At 36.1% G+C, this 20,828-nt stretch overlaps 1 protein-coding gene across 1 annotated transcript in view; it reads right to left on the bottom strand.

Moving 5' to 3' along the window:
* Nucleotides 1–20,828, bottom strand: part of LOC118183328 (uncharacterized) — a 57,930-nt gene that overhangs the window by 16,683 nt on the left and 20,419 nt on the right. The window contains exons 2-4 of the mRNA XM_085812132.1: nt 12,034–12,485; nt 9,926–10,019; nt 5,978–6,100 (exon numbers count right to left, since the gene is read on the bottom strand). Of these exons, the coding sequence (XP_085668258.1) occupies nt 5,978–6,100; nt 9,926–10,019; nt 12,034–12,460 (644 nt within the window). The 5' untranslated portion in view covers nt 12,461–12,485. The remainder of the gene's footprint in view (nt 1–5,977; nt 6,101–9,925; nt 10,020–12,033; nt 12,486–20,828) is intronic.

Raw genomic sequence — 20,828 nt, 5'->3', positions numbered from 1 at the left:
GCCGTAAATATTGCGTGTATTGTCATCTAAAACGCTAGACTAATTTAGAAATAAATTTGCCTAGGCTACCAGCCAACAACATGTATCGCCTAAAACCTCATCTCTCTTTTTTTTTTTTCCATGAAAGGAGAAAATAAAATTTGCATATTTAAAGTTTGAGCAAATAACCTTGAAATGCACATGCAAAGAATATTTCTTCATGGATGAAGAGATAAAATGCTTTTGTATAAATGCAGATTTTTCGATACAGGGTGTTCCAAAACTTACAGTTCAAATATCGTAGGGAGGTAGGGAAGACGTCAGGTAACTGGTTTAACATGGGAAAGTGTGTCCGCAAATGTATGCGAGGGCGTTCTGTGTACCCAACCAGTGTACAGACCACTCCTTTGTCATCAGTGTACGAGTTGATTTACTAGTGATGAGATGAATCGTTTTACACATCAAGAGCTAACAGATATACATCTCGCATATGGAGCAGCTGGCGAAAGCGGCCACCGAGCTAGACAAGTTTACGAAGACCGATACCCAAACAGAAGAATACCACAACATCAAATGCACGTGCGCATCAGAATCTGTGCGTACGTGGTTCCCTGCGCAGCAAAATGCAGGATACGGGGGAGACGACGACTGACGCGTACTGTCAACGTCGCAAAACAAATCCCTCAGTCCATCCGATGTGGCGGATACTGCACGAGGAACGAGTACATCCTTACCATCTGCAAAGGATGCAGTTACTGCATCCTAACGATTATCCGAAGCGTGTGGAATTTGCACAATGGTTCATACAGAAAGGTGCCGTGGACTCCAGTTTTCAAGCTCCTTTTAACAGATGAAGCTTCATTCAATCGTGAAGGTTTGTTCACTACACACACTTCTCGTACACTGCGCAACATAGTTTTGCCAGAAATAGGTGGGCTGAAATTATTAGTGACTGTTTGTTGGGACCTTACTTGCTACCGCCCCGAGTGGACTGCCGAAAATGCCTTAGTCTTTCTCGAGACAGTGTTACTGACTTTTCTGGGCGCTATTCCTGCGCATATCCGCTGAGATATGTGGTATCAATTATGACGGGGCTCCAGCCCATAGCACAACTGATGTGCGTGATTACCTGAATCGAACATTCGAAGATCGATGGATCGGCAGAGGTGGACCGACCGGTTGGCCACTTGATTTATCGCCCATGGATTTCTTTCTGTGGAGGGCCATGAAAGAACATGTGTACGAGACTCTCGTCGATAGTGAAATGGACCTTTCTGTACGAATAGTGGCCGCTGCAGGACCTGTTCGTGATATGCTAGGCGTTTATGGAAATATTCGGCGGCCAGTGCAACGCCGCTGTGAATCCTGTGTTTGTGTAAGTGATCGCAATATTGAGCACCTACTGTGAACCTTTACTTTACCTTGTTGGAATAAAAGTCACATCGTTATCACTTAACTGTACTGTTTCCTTGTGTTACTTGCCCATTATATTATACATAGGACATAGACAACATTCTAGTTCTTCATTATATTATGTTTAAAATATACATGCATTCAAATAACGATAAATAAATACCGACTTTTCGCCATTATGAAGCCATGACGCATTGGTAGTTAAATTGTCCTAAAGATATTATAAACTTGAAAATCAAGTTGCAAGAAAGCATACCCATGTTGATTCGGTGTGATCAAAGACAGATAGGATTCAATGACACATAAAAGGAAAAGGCGAAAAACTTAAGAAAGAAAAAGTACTATTTTGATCTATTCTAGTATATCTAAGACATTAGCACAATATATAAGGTATAATAGAAACCTTGAAACTGAGAAACTCATGAAAGAACTGCAGCAAAATGAAAGGAATTTAGCAAGAGGACATAGACAACATTCTAGTTGAAATGGTGCAAATAATAAAAGAGAAACTTTAAGATAAAGAAATAATATACCGTATTTATGCGAATCTAATGCGCCATCGAATCTAATGCGCATCCCCATTTTAAAACTTTAAATAATAAAAAAATTGTTTGTCGGCGAATGTAATGCGCATCAATGATATGAGGAATTTATTGAATCTTATTTTATACAACAATGGATTTGTATATAAACTATCAATTAATCGTATGATAATTTTATTTAAATTTAGATACCATATTTTATACAACAATGGATTTATACATAAAGTAGTAGAACATAGAATTAACCTATTAGTGGGCAATTGTTATGTGAAACAATCACTGTTAATTACCACTACCGTATATACGGTATCTATCGTAAAATATGAACATGAAATAAATCGTAACATTTCTATCTAGCTAACAGTTTCTACAATTAGTGATTAATAGTAAACGTCTTTATTCACTGTTTTCATCACTGGAATCCTCGCAGCTCTTTTCGTCAGACGCAGATTCATTTCTTCTTTCCTCATCATCATCATCATCAGCATCGTCATCCTCGGCGTTCTAGAGCTCGTCATCTTCACTGCCATTCAGTGAATTTGAAATGCAGCATTTCTTGAAAGATTTCACAATCTTTGGTGCTTCGATGCTTTTCCAGGCAGCAGAAACTCAGTGCAACAATGTGCGGTGCAGCACACTTAATTTTACCTGTCGGGGTCAATTCACGGTCATCGGCGAACTTTGCACTCGAATCTAATGCGCCATCGAATCTAATGCGCACCCCAATTTTGAATACTACATTTGGCCAAAAACGATGCGCGTTAGATTCGCGTAAATACGATATATAGGCTGCTTAAAAATAAAGAGAAATTGCAAAAGAAAGAAATTCATTACAGAAAATTCTCCAACCAAAATTTATGTGATAAGTTATGATAATAATGTAAATACAATTATTGTATAGACTTTATTTGTAAATCAACCACAATATATGGCAATGTAAAAATTTTAGAATTATTAATAAATACTAGACAAGGATGGACGTGGGCAGAACCGATTAACCGTAATGGTAATGGGATGGTGCCTACGTCCTCTACTACTTGTCCATTTTGTTCAGGTAGATTTGCGGATATACTTTCCTATTTGAAATCGATTTCCTGACGTCTTCCCTACCTCCCCACGAAATGTGAACGATAAATTTTGAAACACCCTGTATAGGCTCCGGATTAATTGATTGCACAGCTTTCATTTCCTTGTATTTGCGAGTGTATTATAGTACTATTTATAATGTATACTTTCAGCTCCCATTTGCATTGTATTAAAGAATTTAAAATTAAATTGTTTGCAATATTAACGCTACCGTATCATCATCAGTCAAAATTTGAAATAAAATAATAACTTTGCTAAAAAAAACCTGTAATAAGTTTTTAGATGCAAACCAAATTTGATTTTATAATTTTTACTTCCGTGTACAAAGTAAAGTAAGTATCGTAATCGTGAAAAATTTCGATTATCGTGTTTAACTCTTTCGCATCGAAGCCGCCCGTAACGCCCGTTCATTCAGGCAACGGCAAACCGCCTCAACGCCTCCTTTATTTTCTACCTAGTTCTTTCCCCTCCACGTTAGTGTATGGCTCATTGGTTTCGCGAGTTGTTAAAAGACATGTCAATCATTCTTATGAAGCAAATAAAGGAGAAATACGGAAAGCTATTGACGTTCGCAGGTACAATGACGTTCGCAGGTGCAATCCGGCCCTAAGGTGAAACTGCACACAATGGAAGAAACCGCAGAAAAACCTCCAAGAGCAGCAAGGGGGAAAGGAAAACTATTCCAAGACAAATTCGTAAACACGGGCGTTTTCGATGTTTGTTGAAAACAGATTTGGTCGTCTCTCGATGCGAAAGAGTTAAACGAAAACATCTATTTTGACCGCTCTCGAATCCATTTAAACGATTTTCTGCGTGGCATCTGTACGTACGGACAGAATAAAAGACTCTTTTTCCGAAAGCGGTTTGTAAAATGGATTTAAAGGCAATTTTTCTTGACGTCTGTACATAAGTATGTCGCATAATTCAAAAACGAGCAGCCTCAGGACGTTGAAGTTTTGTGCATGGAACTGCGATAACATGTAGTTGTGCACCTCCCTTTTTGGTAATCGATTGTAAAACTTTTCTAATAACAGTATATATACTCGCTCTGTTATCCGGCTTGATGACTTCATTTTTTTTAAAATTTTATACGTTGATAAATTGAGTATTTTTTGCTTTCAGAGTGGATAAATTATGTTGTTCTTATGTTCCGCTGAAGATTTTTATGCTTTTAGTTAATCTGCTTGCAATTATTTGTAGAATTACTAACAATTTAAAAGTTGTTTACGTGCTTCTATACCTAACGAAGCCTCAATTTGTTTGCATTTGAAACTTACTGGAATAGTGAATTAAGTAAATTTCTGCACCAAATTCAGTGTCTTTTGCCGAGTGGGACCAGAAGTAAAGTTTCAGTTTTGTGCAACCGAAAAAATCTGTCTTTCAACCCTCTGTCCAAATTACTTGTTTTAGCTAAAAAACACTTAATTTTAATAAACATTGGGTTTTTTTTAATTGTTTTTAACTGCATTTGGTGTTTTGTGTTTTTCTGCATTTTGCAATTTTTAATGAAGATGGTTTAAAATGTTTATATATTTTGGCCTGCCGCGAAGTGAAAACTGAATTAATTGAATGAGAAATATATCTCTAATGCAAGTCGAGGAAATAAGTTTAAATGAAATGCAGCAGAAATATGTACAATTTAATAGGCCGTATAAGGAAGTCACGTGGTGTCTACTTTAAATTTTTTTAAAGCATCTAAATTTATTTATGAGACACATTGTATCTTCCACCTCCTAGCAATTAAATCAGTTAGTGTCAGGGCATAACACAATTAATAATACATTATTTTGCATTTAGTTTCTAGTTTTTAAATCTGACTGCAATGTAATGCATTATTAATTGTGTTAATACTAATGCATTATATTGCAGTCAGATTTAATAACTAGAAATTTGGAAAAAGTAACGAAAAATATCCGCCCTGGAGAAATTGTAAATCTAAACATAATAAAGAGCAAAAATGATTTCATGATAGGTATTGAGAAAAACATTTTCATTTTCTTAAATTATTACTAATAAAAAAAATAATAAGCTATGAAATAAATCAATCGTTTTAAGGTAGTTTCTAAACAAACATCAAATGTCAAAGTATTTGATTCGAATTTATGCCCTAGCCTAATTTAATGTTTTAAAGTTTTAAATAAAGAATGCAGCTTATATTCGAAGTCATTTAGTAACGGTATTGCTCTGATTCCTTGTTTAAAGAGCTCTATGCAATTTTTTTTTTAGTCCAAAGGGATTTGAATCCCGAAGGACTATTAGTTTCGTTTTGGCATTTTGCGTCGGACTCATAAACGTCGGTTCACTTTTCAAACTGTTGCCACAAAATGTTAGAGTCCTGCATTATATTTGAAGAAATTAAATAATGAAAAATCTGCATAAATGTATGTATAATTCTCGTATTGGGATAAAACAACGGTACATAGTCATCGAATTTTGAATAACGTAATCCTCCAACGAATATGAGCATGTGGAAGACCAAATTTGAAATTTGAAATTTGTTTTATGATCGATTCCCTATTTTTTAAAACTTTGACGAATTTTTGATTAACAAACTCAAGGATTTCAAAGCGAGCAATGGCAACGTTGTGCAGAAAAAAACATTTTTATCTCCAGCGCGTGAGTCTCTGTATCGGAAATTCTAAAGATAGGCTCGTTTTAAAACTATTTTGCGATATTGCTGTTGCACTGGATCTTATGGTTTAAGTGCGAGGAACATGATATTTAATAAAGAAAGGTAACACACAAAATGTTAAAAAACGCCCCTTTGGACGTAATTTAAAATCTGAAACATTTCAGATTTTTTTTTTTTTTTTTTTTTGAACTGGCCTGTTAGTCTATTTTTATTCTGGAGAGGGGGGATGTAGTTTTTCTTTTATCAAGCAATATAGAAATGAGTATGAATATTGCTAAAACTGATTGAAAAATGTTTGAAAATATTTAGTTGGTTCCTCGCTTACCTTGGTTCGTCAAAAGTTGTAGGGTTGAGAAGGCACAGTGAATTCGCAGGAATTTCTTTGTCTTCTGCACAGAGCAGGAGTCCTGGGAACAAACCACTGCTGTGACACATTAAAAGATCCACACTAAAAAAAAAAAAAAAAAAAAAAAAAAAAAAAAAAGACGAAATTTTAATATTTCGAATTCTTTTTTCCCGTTGATATTCTCATGGCTCTGCAATTTTTATTAACTAGTTTGTGACCTACCATAAATTATTAAGGTGTATACTGCAAAAAAAAAAAAAAAGACCTATATCTCTCGTTCTACTAGGCCGATTAACGAAATTAAAATTGCGGTTTTTAAGTCTCGAAAGAGAGATTTAGGATATATATTAGATTTATATATAGCATCATTCTGACATAGGTGTTTTGACACAAAATCGGACTTTTTCTGAAATGACACGCCGTTTTTTTCTCCATATTTCGATTCTATGACTCAAATTATGCCTAAATATTAATTTTGTAAAATTTGGTGCGAAATTTACGAAGAAATTCAAAATTTTATCTTGGCGTAATTTTTTCAGTTTTCAGCCAGAATAATTTACTTGGCGATTTTTTAATTTATGGCAATCTATTTTTCTTTTTTTTTACTGTACACGAGCGGGGAAAAAGGTCATCGTTCACACTTTCAATTAATTTTAACAAAGTACCTAAACCACATTTGGCGTTATTATCGCTTTAAAAAAAATAATAATAATTTCAAAACGCTCCAATATGTAAATTCGTGCATATCTTAGAAAATTTTCAATAAAAAACTCTAATTTTTTGCAGGCGGGCCTAGATATACATCTATTTTAAGACGATGTTAAAAATTTTATAAGTTATAATACAAAAATGGTTTCGAAAAATTTATGAAAAATATTTAAAATTCACATTTTAAAAATATGTCATAAAAATATTCGAATTATATTTCGATTAAGCTTAAATTTCGAATTCTGGAAGAAGGAATCAAGTAAGTTTGATTTAAAAAAATATTAATAAATATATATCAAATTTAATTGACACTGAGGAGCTAAAATTTTTTAGAGCTAATTTTTTAAAAACTACTCCTGTGATTTTTACAAAACTTGGATGATTGCCATAATTTGAGTCATAGAATCGAAATATAGAAAAAAAATCGCATGTCAATTCAGAAAAAAGAGCCCACCGGCGACCGAGCGGTAAAGACGCTGAACACTGGTAGTTCGGTCCGAGGTTCGAATACCGCGAACGGTCTGGCTGCATGGGCGTTTTCCTGGTTTTCCCTATGTGTAACGTGTATACGAGCCAGTTTCCGTTAGAAAGTCCTCCACGAAGGCATCCCTCCCTTTAGGAGATAGCCCTCGTGTGCTCTGCCATAATTGAATAATCCAATCCAATCAAATTCATTACAGAAAATGTCCTATTTTGTGTCAAAATACCTATATTAGAACAATGCTATATATAAATCTAATATATATCCTAAGTTGTGCTTTCGAGACATGAAAAACGCAAGTTGAGTTTTTTCAATCGGCCCAGTAGAACAGAAGATAGGGAACTGCCCCCTTTTTTTTTTTTTGGCTTAAGTGTACCTTGATATTATGGTATTAGAAAAAGACTAAAAATGATTTACCTAGTTTACAAATTATTAGCCCAGAGGGCGTTATCCCAGAAGGGCTATTAAGTTCGTTTTGGCATTTTGCGTTGGTTCACTTTTCAGATTGTTACCACCAAATATTAGAGCCCTGCATTATATTTAAAGGAATTAATAACGAAGAATCACCTTGAATGCATGTATGTTTCTCGCACTTTGAAAAAACAACGGTAGTTCGAGTACCGCTTCTTCAATAACTGTCGTAGATTCATTTTTTAAGAATCATGTTAAAGTTGTTAGTCTCTTTCGAAATTATGAAATTGCTCCAATATTTTTTTATAACGTACTCATGAAATTTCAAAATTGCAATGACAAAACGTGTGATTAGAGGAATTTTATTGATTTCAGAATGCAAGTAGAGGAATAATTTTTAGCCCATTCTATTGCACAGATTTTAAAATCTCATTAATGTTATGACTATTCAGAAGTATATAAAATACTGGAATGTAATGAGGAGTTTCACTAATGCGTTGTTACTGTTACAAGTCTCACTTGTCTGACAAAGATCTGCACAAGCTCATGACATTCATCGTACCAAGAAGTCATGTGCGCCTGATTGGTTGGAGATGGGTGACAACCCCGCTTAAGCTCAACTCCGCCCCCAATTTTGAATGAAAGCCCTCGTGAGGGACGGGTCTGAGAGCCTCCCACGCCTCTTCTCTCTAATACCACCAACCTTTCCAGAGGACATTCGGCTCGCCGTATATTTACAGTGCTCCCGTGCCACAAAAAACATTATCCATGTCTTCCAAGAATTCGAACCCGGGCCTTCACGTACGGTAGTCAGAGTCACTAAACACAATCCCCGTTAGGCGGCTTCACTAATCTAATTAACTGATATGGTTGGAGAAACTGGTGATAAAATATAATACTTAAGAGATAACTCGTTCGTTGGGAGGGGGAGTAAGGGCATAAATATGTTTACTAATACAGCACATAATTTGAAAGCAACATTTATGAAACTTCTTTTCGAAAAGCAACTTTTCTTTTAAATAAATGCGACGAAATAATATTAAAGTAAAATAACAGTTTTAAAATTAATTGAGCATTTAGTGCAGTTTGAACTGTTATAAAATTAATGTTCTAAAACTAAAACTGAAGAATTTTAAAAACCGATCGCTGCTGAAATATTTCAATGTATTGTATGATATGAAATCCACCGATTTCAAAATATGTGAAGAAATTTACATAGCTTGTCAAAGCAAAATTATGCTTACAAATCCAGAGAAAATAGAATCCGACTCAGTCTTTTTATTTCAGCCGTAAAATTTTGTAAAAATGTAGTTTACATCGCAGACATCTCTTAAACATTTATAGTTTAAAGGGGAAAAAATCATTCTTTAATTACAAACTGGGATTTCCGTTTCTCCGAACCAGATTCATTATTAATTATTATATTGTGTATAATCACTTCCATAAGCTGCTTTTTAACAAATTTTTTTTTCTTATAAAGTAAGCTAAATCAGTTTTCAGTTAGTTCATATCTAAAGTACAGAATGTAACATACAGTGCAGAACAATAAAATTTAACGGTCACACTTTTAAAATTCTTTTTTTCCTCAGTTTCCTTCAGTGTTTCTTAAAACAATGTTTTTTTTATTTTGAATTTATTTCACATTGTCTTAGAAGAGCTTCATATAACATTTTACTAAAAAATTTGAAATACTGAAGCACAGTGAAGAATTTTACAGGTCTATAGTAAAAGAAAATAATAAAATAAATAAATAAATAAATAAATCTGAAAGCTTTCAGGTTTCACATTATGCTTATTTAACGTTTTGTGTGTCACCTTTATTTATTAAGTATCATATTCTTCACACTCAAACTATAAAATTCAGTTCAACAGTAATATCACAAAATAATTTTTAAATGAGCCTATCTTTAGAATTTCCGATACACAGTTTCGCTCGCTGCAGATAAAAGGGTTTTTTTCCGTACAGTGCTTGCTTTGAAATCCTCGAGTTTGTTAATCAAAAATTCGTTAAAGTTTCACAAAATATGAAATCGATAATAAAACAAATTCCAAATTTGGTTTTCCAGATGTCCATATTCGCTGGAGGATTACGTTATTCAAAATTTGATGGCTCTAGGTACCGTTGCTTTATCACAATGCGAGAAACATGCATACATTTATGCAGATTCTTCATTATTTATTTTCTTTAAATATTAGACAGAGCTCAGTGGCAACAATTTGAAGAGTTAACCGGCATTTATAGTGAATCAACGCAAAATGCCAAAACGAAATTAATAGCTCTTTTGGAATAACGCCCTTTGGAGGGGAAAAAAAAAAAAAAATCATACCTAGGAACGCGGAGTGCTTTGAGAAAACCTTTTACATATTCCGATTTCTCTTCAGGAGTATGACGAAAACGGGTAGGATTTTTGACATCTAGTGCTGCAAACGTAACCATAAAAAAAATAAATGAAATGTTCAAAAAGGAATGAATGTAAAAATCAATATAAAAAGATATGAATAAGCAAATAAAAGAATAAAAAAAATGCAGTTATTTAATAAATACTAAATGCAGTATGATAACATTTTTATATAAACTGCTCTTTTCTGTATTAAATATCGCCTGTATCATTAAAATAATCCAATGGAGTTAATATCTGCTTAATTTATTAACATAAATTAAAAGGAGTAAATTCACTTACAACTTATCATAGCAAAAAGAAATTATGGATGACAAATAGCATTTTTATTAATTTCTCTTGGAATGAGGCGAACTTAAAAATAGAAAAATAGCTTCACTTATTAAATAACTATGCAGCATAAAATTATCAAAACAACAGCTTTGTGTTTGGTTTGGTGTAGACTCATTCATGATCTCGATCGATTTCAAGGGCAAACAGGTACAGGTCCCTCTTTATCAGGAGCAAAAAAATCTCAAGCCTGGAAAGCAGCGGATGCAACGGTAGTATTTACACCATACAGCAGTAAAGCGAAAGAAAAGTTAGCGCCATCTCTCAGCAAAAATTCTTTCAATTTTGTTACTGTTTTTGCCGACAGATGGCGCTGTCTTCTCTTTCTGTTTTCGTTCGTTTCTACTGCCGTAGAGTATAAATATGACCGTTGCACCTGCTGATTTCCATCACCTTCCACTGCGAAATTCTCGAAGAAGACCTTTCATGATGGATGATAAACTTTTCCACTTAACTCTACTGCATTGGACAGCTTAAAGACCCTGACAGCCAATCAGGACTCGACTGCCTCACTTTCAATTTTATCATATTGTATATATTTTTCTGATCATTTTTACATATTACAGATCTTCTTTGGATGAATTTGAATGTGTAATTCTTAGATACTTCTTTTGCGCCTTCTGTCTCAAGATGCTGGATGCTGCTTTTGTGACAAGGGTCACCTCTCTTTACCTCCGTGCATCTCCCTGCTTTCGGACTACACCAGTCAGAAATCTTCTAACTCTAATATTTGTGTATTGACGAGTATACTTGTCATGCGTGTATTATGTTAATGAAATGGAAAGATAAGAGGGAGGTTTATTTACTAAGTATTGTACATAATGACAACGTAATAGAATCAGAAAAGAAAAATAATAACAAAAAACCGGAACTAGTGATTGATTATAATAAAAAAATGGGTGGAGTGAATATGAGCGATGGAATTATCATAGCGTACTTCACAGCCAGAAAACGACTCAAAATGTACTAAAAAAAAGATATTTCTCCATTTCTTAGACATTATGTGTCTGAATTATTTATTAACTATTACTTTTGGTTAAGACACAATAATGTTAGAAAAAAGAAAAACACAAAAGTCTTCTGTTGCTCAACATTGTTGGTCCGAAAATCACACTTTCAATTTTTCTGCTGCCAAAATTATTCAAAAAACATCTTCCATTGGAGAACTGGATTTTCTAGAGGCATTTCACATTCATAAAAATCTTTCTGTTCTAGTTAACGATCCTAATTCCAATCCAAATTTGCCTTCGGCTTTTAGAGAAATTATGTTTTAGTTCTGGTTTCGCCAACAGATGGCGCCACTTGCTTATTCTTGTCCAGGCTTTCTTATCTTATCTAATCATTATTTCCTATCTTGTTCATTTGCGGTTTTGCAGCTGAAGATGGTGGTTCGGTAAAACCATCGAAACTAGTCCTGTGAAAATTTTGTAAATATAACGCTGATTTTTGTTGTTTGACTTCTGAATTAGTATTACTTTTGGATTAATTAATAAATTAGTCATTAGTTATTATTTTACTTGAAAATTTTAAAACTGATATCACAGTTTGTAACATACAAATCTTCATTTAGTATTAAACTCAACCGCTTAATAAACTCAAATACTTTTAGAACGGATGTGATTTTAATAAGCGGCGGGTACAGTAGACATAATGTAAAGCATCCTATCAAATAAATTATATAGAATTGAATAGTTGCATAGACTCACTCGGGAGAATCGGTGATATTACTCTTACGCCAAGTCTGTAGAGATGAGAAATGATAGCATCAAAATTTTTATACGATCCTGGTGATCCATGGAGAGCAACCACAATCGGTGACTCACTGCGAGGTCTTTCCTGGTGGCCAGTGTCAATATATTTGACCTTGAATTCGACATCACCTTTTGGTACTGACCAGTACCTTCGCTCCTTCCTCCACTTGTGGTACAACTGACCGCAAACAGCAATCTGGATTTCTTTCTCCTTCAGAGCTTTGGTATAAGGTAGCCTTTGGATAGTCGATGTGTTTTCAATGTAAGGTTCTACCTTCGGTTTGCTCAAAGCATGAGCGAATCTGAAAAGCGTTACTGTCTTCTGTCGGGAACTAGGCCAATTGAAGGTCATCAAGCGTATTATGCTGCCAGACAAGGACATCTTGAACCTTTAAAGCGCAGAATATCTGAAACAGATGAGATTATACAGTAAATTTAGACGGCTCTGAATGAGAATCTACGAGGGCTATCCAGAAAGTAGATTACGTTTTGGAATAAAAAAATAAAGTATAGGAAACAAATTTTATTATATACAGATGAAAGCCACACTCAAATACTACTTTTCTACATAGTCACCATACAAATTAAGGCATTTATCGTAGCGATGTACGAGCTTGGAAATTCCTTCGTCGAAAAATTCGGCCGCCTGCGCCTTCAACCACTTCGTTACCTCTTCTTGCAGCTGTGCGTCGTCATCAAAACGCTGCATAGCCAGCCACTTCTTCATTGCTGGGAATAGGTGGAAGTCGCTCGGTGCCAGGTCGGGACTGTACGGCGGATGAGGAAACAACTCCCACTTAAAAGATTCAAGAACTTTACGAGTGACATTTGCCGTGTGGGGCCGGGCGTTGTCGTGAATCAACAAGATCTTAGAGCTCAACATTCCTCTGCGCTTGTTTTGAATTGCTCTTCTGAGTTTTTGGAGAGTTTGGCAATACCTTTGAGAGTTTATTGTAGTGCCTCTTTCCAGGAAGTCCACCAAAATTACACCTTTTCTGTCCCAAAAAACAGTCGCCATCATCTTCCTTGCCGACATTGTTTGCATGCATTTCTTGGGTTTTTGGGGAGAACTTGTGTGCCCCCACTGCATTGATTGCAATTTCGTTTCACAGTTCACATGTTTCACCCATGTTTCGTCACCAGTAACGATGCGATCGAGTAAAGAGTCACCATCCTTATGGTAAGCGTCCAAAAAGTTCAACGCTGCAGCCATTCGCTGATTTTTGTGGTCCTCTGTCAAGATTTTTGGAATCCATCTTGCACAAAACTTGTGGTAACCAAGCTTTTCGCTGATGATTTCGTGCAACAAACTTCGCGAAATTTGTGGAAAACTCAAAGAAAGTTCCGTTATTGTGAAATTTCGATTTTCACGGACTTTAGCATCGACTTTTTCGAGAAGTTCGGCGGTCACTATGCTGGGTCTCCCACTTCGATCTTCGTCGTGAACATTGGTTCGGCCATTTTGAAATCTTATGACCCACTGACGCACTCCACCTTCAGTGATAATGTTGTCCCCATACACTTCACGAAGCTGCCGATAGATTTCTATCGGTTTACAGTTTTTTGCAGTCAGAAACCTTATTACTGAGCGCACCTCGCAGGATTTTCAATTAACGCAGACATTTCAAACCGTCACAGTATCTGAACGGAGCACAGCACGAACCTCTCACTAGCACGGCTAGATGCAGACTGAGCTGCGCAACGCTCTGACCCCAAGATGGACGCGCTAGCCCCGCCCCTAGCGGACACAGACGGAAACGTAATCTACTTCCTGGATGGCCCTCGTATATTCATAGTTACCAATGAAATGCTCAAAATTAGAGCTAGGAATAACAATGTTGGTGCCTTTTATTCGTTTTCGAAAGCAGAATTTCAGTTAAAAAATCTTAAAATCATAAATTTTAGAATTTAATGTGAGAAATTACACGTACCGCATACAAATTATATATGTATAAACTTAAAGCATCTAAAGTTAAAAGTGAACTGGAGTCAAATCAAGGCAATTCCTCAACAATATTAATAACTGCCAACATGTATAAGAGGTTTAACACAATGCATAAACAAATCAAAATAAAATTAAGAATTCTTAGTAGTACAAACTCGAAAAATAAAAATGAAAGAGGAAAAATATACAAGATAAAAATATAAAAATTAATCTGCTTTTCCTGAAACTTCAATTCGGGGGGAAATGAATTAAGCCTTCATAAAAGTCGATTAATACGTTTCGAAAACTTGTTTTGTTCTCCTGCTTCATTTGACATCAAAAACCGGAAAAAGAATCAATTAAATTTTCATTTAAGACTTTAAAATTCATATAATAAGAAATTTAGAACCAATTTTTCAGAAAGATCAAAAATTGAAATTCATAAGTAATAAATTTCACTAAAATTATTTATAATTTCATTTACGTTTTCAATTCTTTGGATAAAGTTCTCTTTGTTTAAAGGTAAAATTTTCATTTGAATTTTTCACTGAAGTAATTTATTATTTCACTTGTAAGGATCTTAAGTTTTACTAACGTTTATTTTATTTTAAATCTTTACTATCACTTCTTATTTTCTACTTCCGGCCAGAATTATAAGCGTGAAGGAGTTTATGCAAAGTTGTCTGGCGAACGCCAAGTATTTAAGTGTGGTCTTTTTGCCAAGCAGAGGAGAGGAAGCCGTGAGTTCGAAGCAGGCCGCTTACCTTAGAAGTTACGCAGTTGCTACTTTGCCTTCCAGGCCAGAGGATTTAATCCTCTTGATAAATTAAACGTATTGTAGTGTTCACAGTCTCTGTGCTACATACGCTTCCTGTTATTATAAGGCCAATCTTATTCTAAAGTTAAATTAGAGTTTAGTTTTATTTTGATATCTTTTAAGTTAGACCCCGAGTGGAGGGTCATTGTATTCCGAAGTACGGAAGTCATTGTATATAAAGAAAAAAATAAAGGGTTTTGTATACCCTTCGTCTGTATCCTGTCTACTTACTACAATTAGTGAACATAGCTTTAGTAAGCTCTCTGTTCTAGTCAGGTCATTGTATGTTTCCGAAGAAGGTTAGAAGAAACATTGAACCTGATAGTGGCGCCCGACGAAGAATAACCATGGCCGAGTTTCAAGAAGAACCTGTGCTGCCTGCAGAAACAGCTCAGAATCCAGAAATGCCAGCTGCCGCCCTGGAAGGATTTGGGTACATTGTCCAGACCATGCGCGCTTCGATGAAACCAGAAGCAACGTTTAATGGAAACTCACAGGTAACCAGTTTTTTGGAAAAATTGGATGACCACTTCATGCTCTACCCCGTGCACGAGTTTCAAAAAGTTACCTTAGCTACCAGCGCTTTGAGGGGCCAAGCGCTTAACTGGTTCAAATGTATCGGCAGAAGTCTCTTGGGTCAAGCAGGAAGTCCCACCTATACCTACGAAAATTTCAAGACTGCCCTACTAAAAGCCTTCCCTGTTGTAAGGGATCGTGCGAAATTAGAAACAGAACTTTCCAGTATATATCAACAAAGAATGGAAAACCTCTCGAGTTTTATTTTAAGAAAAATTCACGTTTTCAAGCTCTTGTATGGAAACCGTCCGGATCCTGAAATAATTCAAGTGATTTTGCCGAGGTTACTACCCCAAGTGCAAGACTTTATTGAATTGAGGAATCCGACTACACTGGAAAAATTATTTGAGCTAGCAATCCAGTTTGAAAGAAGAAGAACGGCGGACGTCGAAAGAAGACGCCAATATCAACAGCGAAACCAATTTGGTACGCCAAGACTACAGCAAACTCAAGCACATGGCTACGGAGAAAAAGCGAATCAGTGGGCAAGGAAACCCGAGCATTCAAAAACAGCCGGCGAACGTCGACAGTTCAATAGCAACCCAGGAAAAAAGTCTCAAGGCCAGTGGAGAAAGAAGGAAAGCACCGAAAGGAAAAATAATTTAAACTAAAACGGATTTCTGCTGACGAGAGGGTGCGGAAATCCGAAGGCCACGAAAACCCCTCTTCCTACAAGTTAAATACAGTAATGGTGAAAAATTTAACTCTTCCGAAGATTGAAGTCTTGGTAAATAATATCCCGGCCACCGCACTCCTGGATACCGGCGCGCAGTGTTCCTGTGTGGCAGAAGTCTTTTTTAGAAAGTATTTTCGCAAATACCGCATATATAATGCGGATAATACAACAGTATTAGCGGCGCAAGGAGAACAATGTAAGTGCGTAGGTAAAGTACCTTTGTACATCCGTATCAAGGACGAACAAGTAAAGGTGATGTTTTTTATAGTAAAGAATTTGCAAGCACACTTAATCCTAGGAATAGACTTTCTTTCAGACGCACAAGCTACACTGGATTTTAATGAAGCGTCTCTTAAGCTGACGATGAAACCAGTGCGTGTAGAAAAGGTTGAACCGCCAAGGTTAAATCTCGACCACCTGCCTAATGACGAGCAAGATAGAATCCGACAAGTGGTAAGTGAATTTGCTTCCTTATTTAGTGATATTCCAGGATTTACCCAGGTTACTAACCATAGTATTGACACCGGAGATGCATTGCCGGTTCGTCAAAAACCATACCGGTATGATAAGAATAAGGAAAAAATTATAGAATGGCATATTACCGATATGCTACGTAAAAAGATCGTAACGCCTATCTCAAGTAGTTATGCTAGTCCGGTGGTTTTATGTAAGAAAAATAATGATTATCCTTTGGAGCATCCAAAAAGGTGGAGATTCGCTATTGATTACCGTAAATTAAATTCCATAACGAAATATCCGGTATATCCGTTACCGATTATAGAAGAAATTTTAAGGAACATAAAATCAACCAAATTTATGACGACTTTAGACTTAACGAATGGTTATTTTCAAATAGGGATCAGGCCTGAGGACGTGCCTAAGACTGCTTTTATAACCAAGTCTGGCACTTATGCATTTTTGCGAATGCCGTTTGGCCTTTCAGGCGCCCCAGCAACATTTCAGCGATGCATGGACATTGTGTTAAGACCTGTTCTCGGAAAGTCCACATTTATCTATTTAGACGATATCATTGTTACTAGTGATAATCTAGACCAACATGTACAGGATTTAAGACAGGTGTTTTCTTTATTAAATGAGGCCGGTCTAAAAGTTAATGTCGAAAAATGCAAATTTGCAGCCCCTGAATTAAAATATTTAGGTTACAAAATATCGCAAAAAGGGATCGAGACAGATGAATCAAAAATAATCGCTGTACAAAAGTATCCGACTCCAAACACGGCAAAGAAGCTCTCTTCTTTTCTAGGACTTTGTTCATATTATAGGTCCTTTATAAAAGATTTTGCGGCTATCGCTGAGCCATTGTTAAAATTAAAAAGGAAAAAGGCAAGATTCTCGTGGACGGCCGAAGCCAATAGTGCTTTCGAAAAATTAAAACAAGCATTAACGCAAGCCCCTGTGTTGAAATTTCCTGAAAAGGATGAAAATTTAGAAATTTCAGCGGATGCTTCGGATTATGCGGTAGGAGCGGTACTTTCGCAAAATCAGCAGCCAGTGGCATTTTTTAGCCGAACTTTAAATCAAACACAAAGAAACTATTCCGCGACCGAGAGAGAGGCACTTGCAGTTCTGTTAGCAGTGCAAAAGTTCCGAGTCTGTTTTGGAAAGGCGCCGATAACAGTATATTCTGATCATGCGGCGGTAACTAGATTGTACTCTGGGAAAAATTTATCCCCAAGGTTAATAAGATGGGCACTCAAGCTGCAAGAATATAATCTGGTAATCAAGCATACCCCCGGAAAGGAAAATATCGTAGCAGATGCCCTATCACGAATTAAATTAGACGAACAGGGTAATACCGTAAAAGTTGCAATGCTGACAGCGTGTACAATAAATTCCCGAGAAACTGTAATAACCGAACTGGGTAAGGATCCTGAGTTTGGAAGTATTTATGAGTATTTGAAGGATCCTGAAAATTTTAGCCACCAAGATATTGTGGCGATAAGAAATAGGGCGGCCCATTACGAACTAATAGATGGTCTATTATTTTATACAAAAACTACGAATTCCAACAACGAATTTCGACCTGTTATCCCAGCTAGTCTTAGATTAAATATCCTGCAAGAGCTCCATGACAGCCCTTTAGCTTCTCATGCTGGTATTCGAAAAACTACTCAACGCGTACGCGAGGCAGTCTACTTTCCTGAACTGCAAAAGTTAACAAGGGCGTATGTCCAGTCCTGCCCAACATGTCGAGCCGTTAATTATATTAATTTCCGCCCGGCCGGGTTTCTAAATAGTATTAAATCCGAATTTCCAAATGAAATAATCGGCATCGATTTATTGGGCCCTTTCCCAAAAAGTCAGTTAAACAAAAGTCGCTATCTCCTTGTTATAGTTGATCATTTTAGTAAATGGACCGAAATTGTTCCCTTAAAACGAGCCTCCGCGAAATTAGTTACCGATTCTATTTTAAATAAATATATTTTAAAATACGGGGCGCCCCTAAAAGTTATATCGGATAATGGTCCTCAATTTGTAAGTAATATATTTGAAGACATGTGCCAAAAGCTGGGCATACGTCATTTAAAAATGGTCCCGTATCGGCCGCAATCAAATATAGCGGAACGGGTCAACAGAAATATAGTGAAAATTATCCGTAGTTATGTTAAAAATTTTCATAAAAGCTGGGATAACTATGTCAATGAATTTGCTTTCGCCCTTAGGACCGCAAAACATGATACAACGGGCAAAACTCCTGCTGAGTTATTTCTAGGCAGAAAGATTATAACACCGTTAGATAAACTATTTTATGTGCAACAAAGAGCCCCAGAATTTAAAATGGGTGATATAGAAAAACTAATAAAAGAAGCAAAAAAGAATACGGAAGTAGCACAAAGAAAACAAAAATTGTATTATGACTTGAAACGACGGGGAGTAACTTATAAAGTAGGGGATGAAGTACTAAAAATTAAGCATTCACTTTCTTCAGCACCAGAAGATAAAACTGCCAAATTTTTTCCACGCTTTGAAGTACCATATATTATAGAAAAAATAACTCACGCTGTTGTAGTGTTAAAGGCAAGAAATGGTGAAACCTGTTCCGCAAACATTGATCAAATCAAGCCCTACTTCGATCGTAATAAAATGCAAATCTTTTCAGATCTTTTGCAGGATCCGGTACGGCAGACACCGCAGGTACAAGTTCCAGAGGTGGGAAAACGACAAGTACAAGGGCAAGCCAATGAGAGACAGAAGCAAGTGAAAAGAAAATTGCCCCGCGGAAAAACTGAAGGTAAAAAGAAAAAGAAGCCGTTCCACCGTCCAAAAAACAGAGTTCACGAACACCCCCAGAATGAAGAAGGGAGAAGGACGACGTATGTGGAAAAGACCGGGAGAAAGGACGGCAACTATAACCCGGCTGTGAAACGGAAGATTGACTCATCCGACAGAACTCTCCGCAGCAAAAGTCGCCGAACTGCGGAAGGGCCATCAGCGGCGGAGGAAAAAGTACAAGAAAAATTTGAACGGCCAACAACGAGGTCCAAGCAGGATCACGACAGAAGTTTCCCGGTTCCACCAAGACCAGCTGCCTTCAAACGGCCAAGACCACAAGCAGAGCACAAAAGGAAGATGTTCAAGGGTGGCCGTAGTGGTGAAAAACGGAAGCTTCCAGAGGAAAGCACTGAAGGGCGAGCCCGTACAAGAAGAAGGATCAACCAAGCTACGGTCTGCAGCACCTTTAAAGACTGGGCCCAGAAAAGGATGTCTGAATATTACAAAGATAAGTAAAATTTTATGTTACTTTACAAACTTAAGTTAATCTTTCATTCTTACTGCAAGTGGCAGATTTCAAGAAGTTTTACCTCATGCGAGGTCTACCTTTATCGCCAAAAGGGCGAGAAATGAGTTGTGACCGATTTTCTTATTATGTTTTTCAATTACTCGCGCGTAAAACTAAAGTTGATGTATAATAGCGTTGTATAAAGACTTAAATATTGTAAAAAGTTATTGTATAAATTTTATTTAAAACATTCTAACAAGAAAGAAGTTTTAGTCTGAAAGACTTTTTGAAATGTAGTATTATTTCAATGTAGAAAGAATTGGCACTTGCTTTGAAAAGAATAGAAGTTAACAATGTACTACTAATGTATGTTTTCAAATGTGTAAAATTAACGGCATCTTGATATGTTCTTGGATACATGTGAACTGTTATTTTGAATGTTTAAAAATACCGTGATATGGTAAAAGTGAAAGTAATGTTAAAAATTTGTTATTCGTGTGACTGTAAAGATTAAATCATGGTGAATATGTGTTAAAGGTTGAATGATGTAGTTAGGCTCTCTGACGCTACACTTTAGAGTTAGCCACTTTCAGAATAGTACCTCAGGGTCTAGAGTTGAAATTAGGGTGTGTTAAGAGGTCTCGTATGTTGAATTTTAACACGTTAGTGTTTTGATTGTAGGAGGAAGTGTTGAACACATAGACAGAAACACATTCGTGTTTGGTGTTTTTACAACACATGTCAGAGAGCACGGGGAGAGATAATTAAAATAGTCATGAATGAAATAAGAATGTTAAGAAAAGTATATTCTATATGTTATTTGCAATGTCATTCTGTAACATTTCATTAAACTAGTTTTCCTTCCAGATCTCTGGAAGGAACCAGAATTGAATAAAGCTCCTGTTTAGATGCAGTACAGATGAAAAAGAAAAGATTGTTGTATATTCCGGGAGCTGCTATTGTAACAAATTTCTTTCTTTTAAAATTTTCTAGTTTCTAGCTAAGTTATGATTGT

The sequence above is a fragment of the Stegodyphus dumicola genome, chromosome 2 (genome assembly GCF_044657685.1).
Source record: "Stegodyphus dumicola isolate Sdum_Otavi_A_Nest chromosome 2, ASM4465768v1".
Lineage (NCBI taxonomy): Eukaryota > Metazoa > Arthropoda > Arachnida > Araneae > Eresidae > Stegodyphus > Stegodyphus dumicola.
Note: the sequence above shows the minus strand (reverse complement) of the source record. Positions and strands in the feature narration are given on the sequence as shown.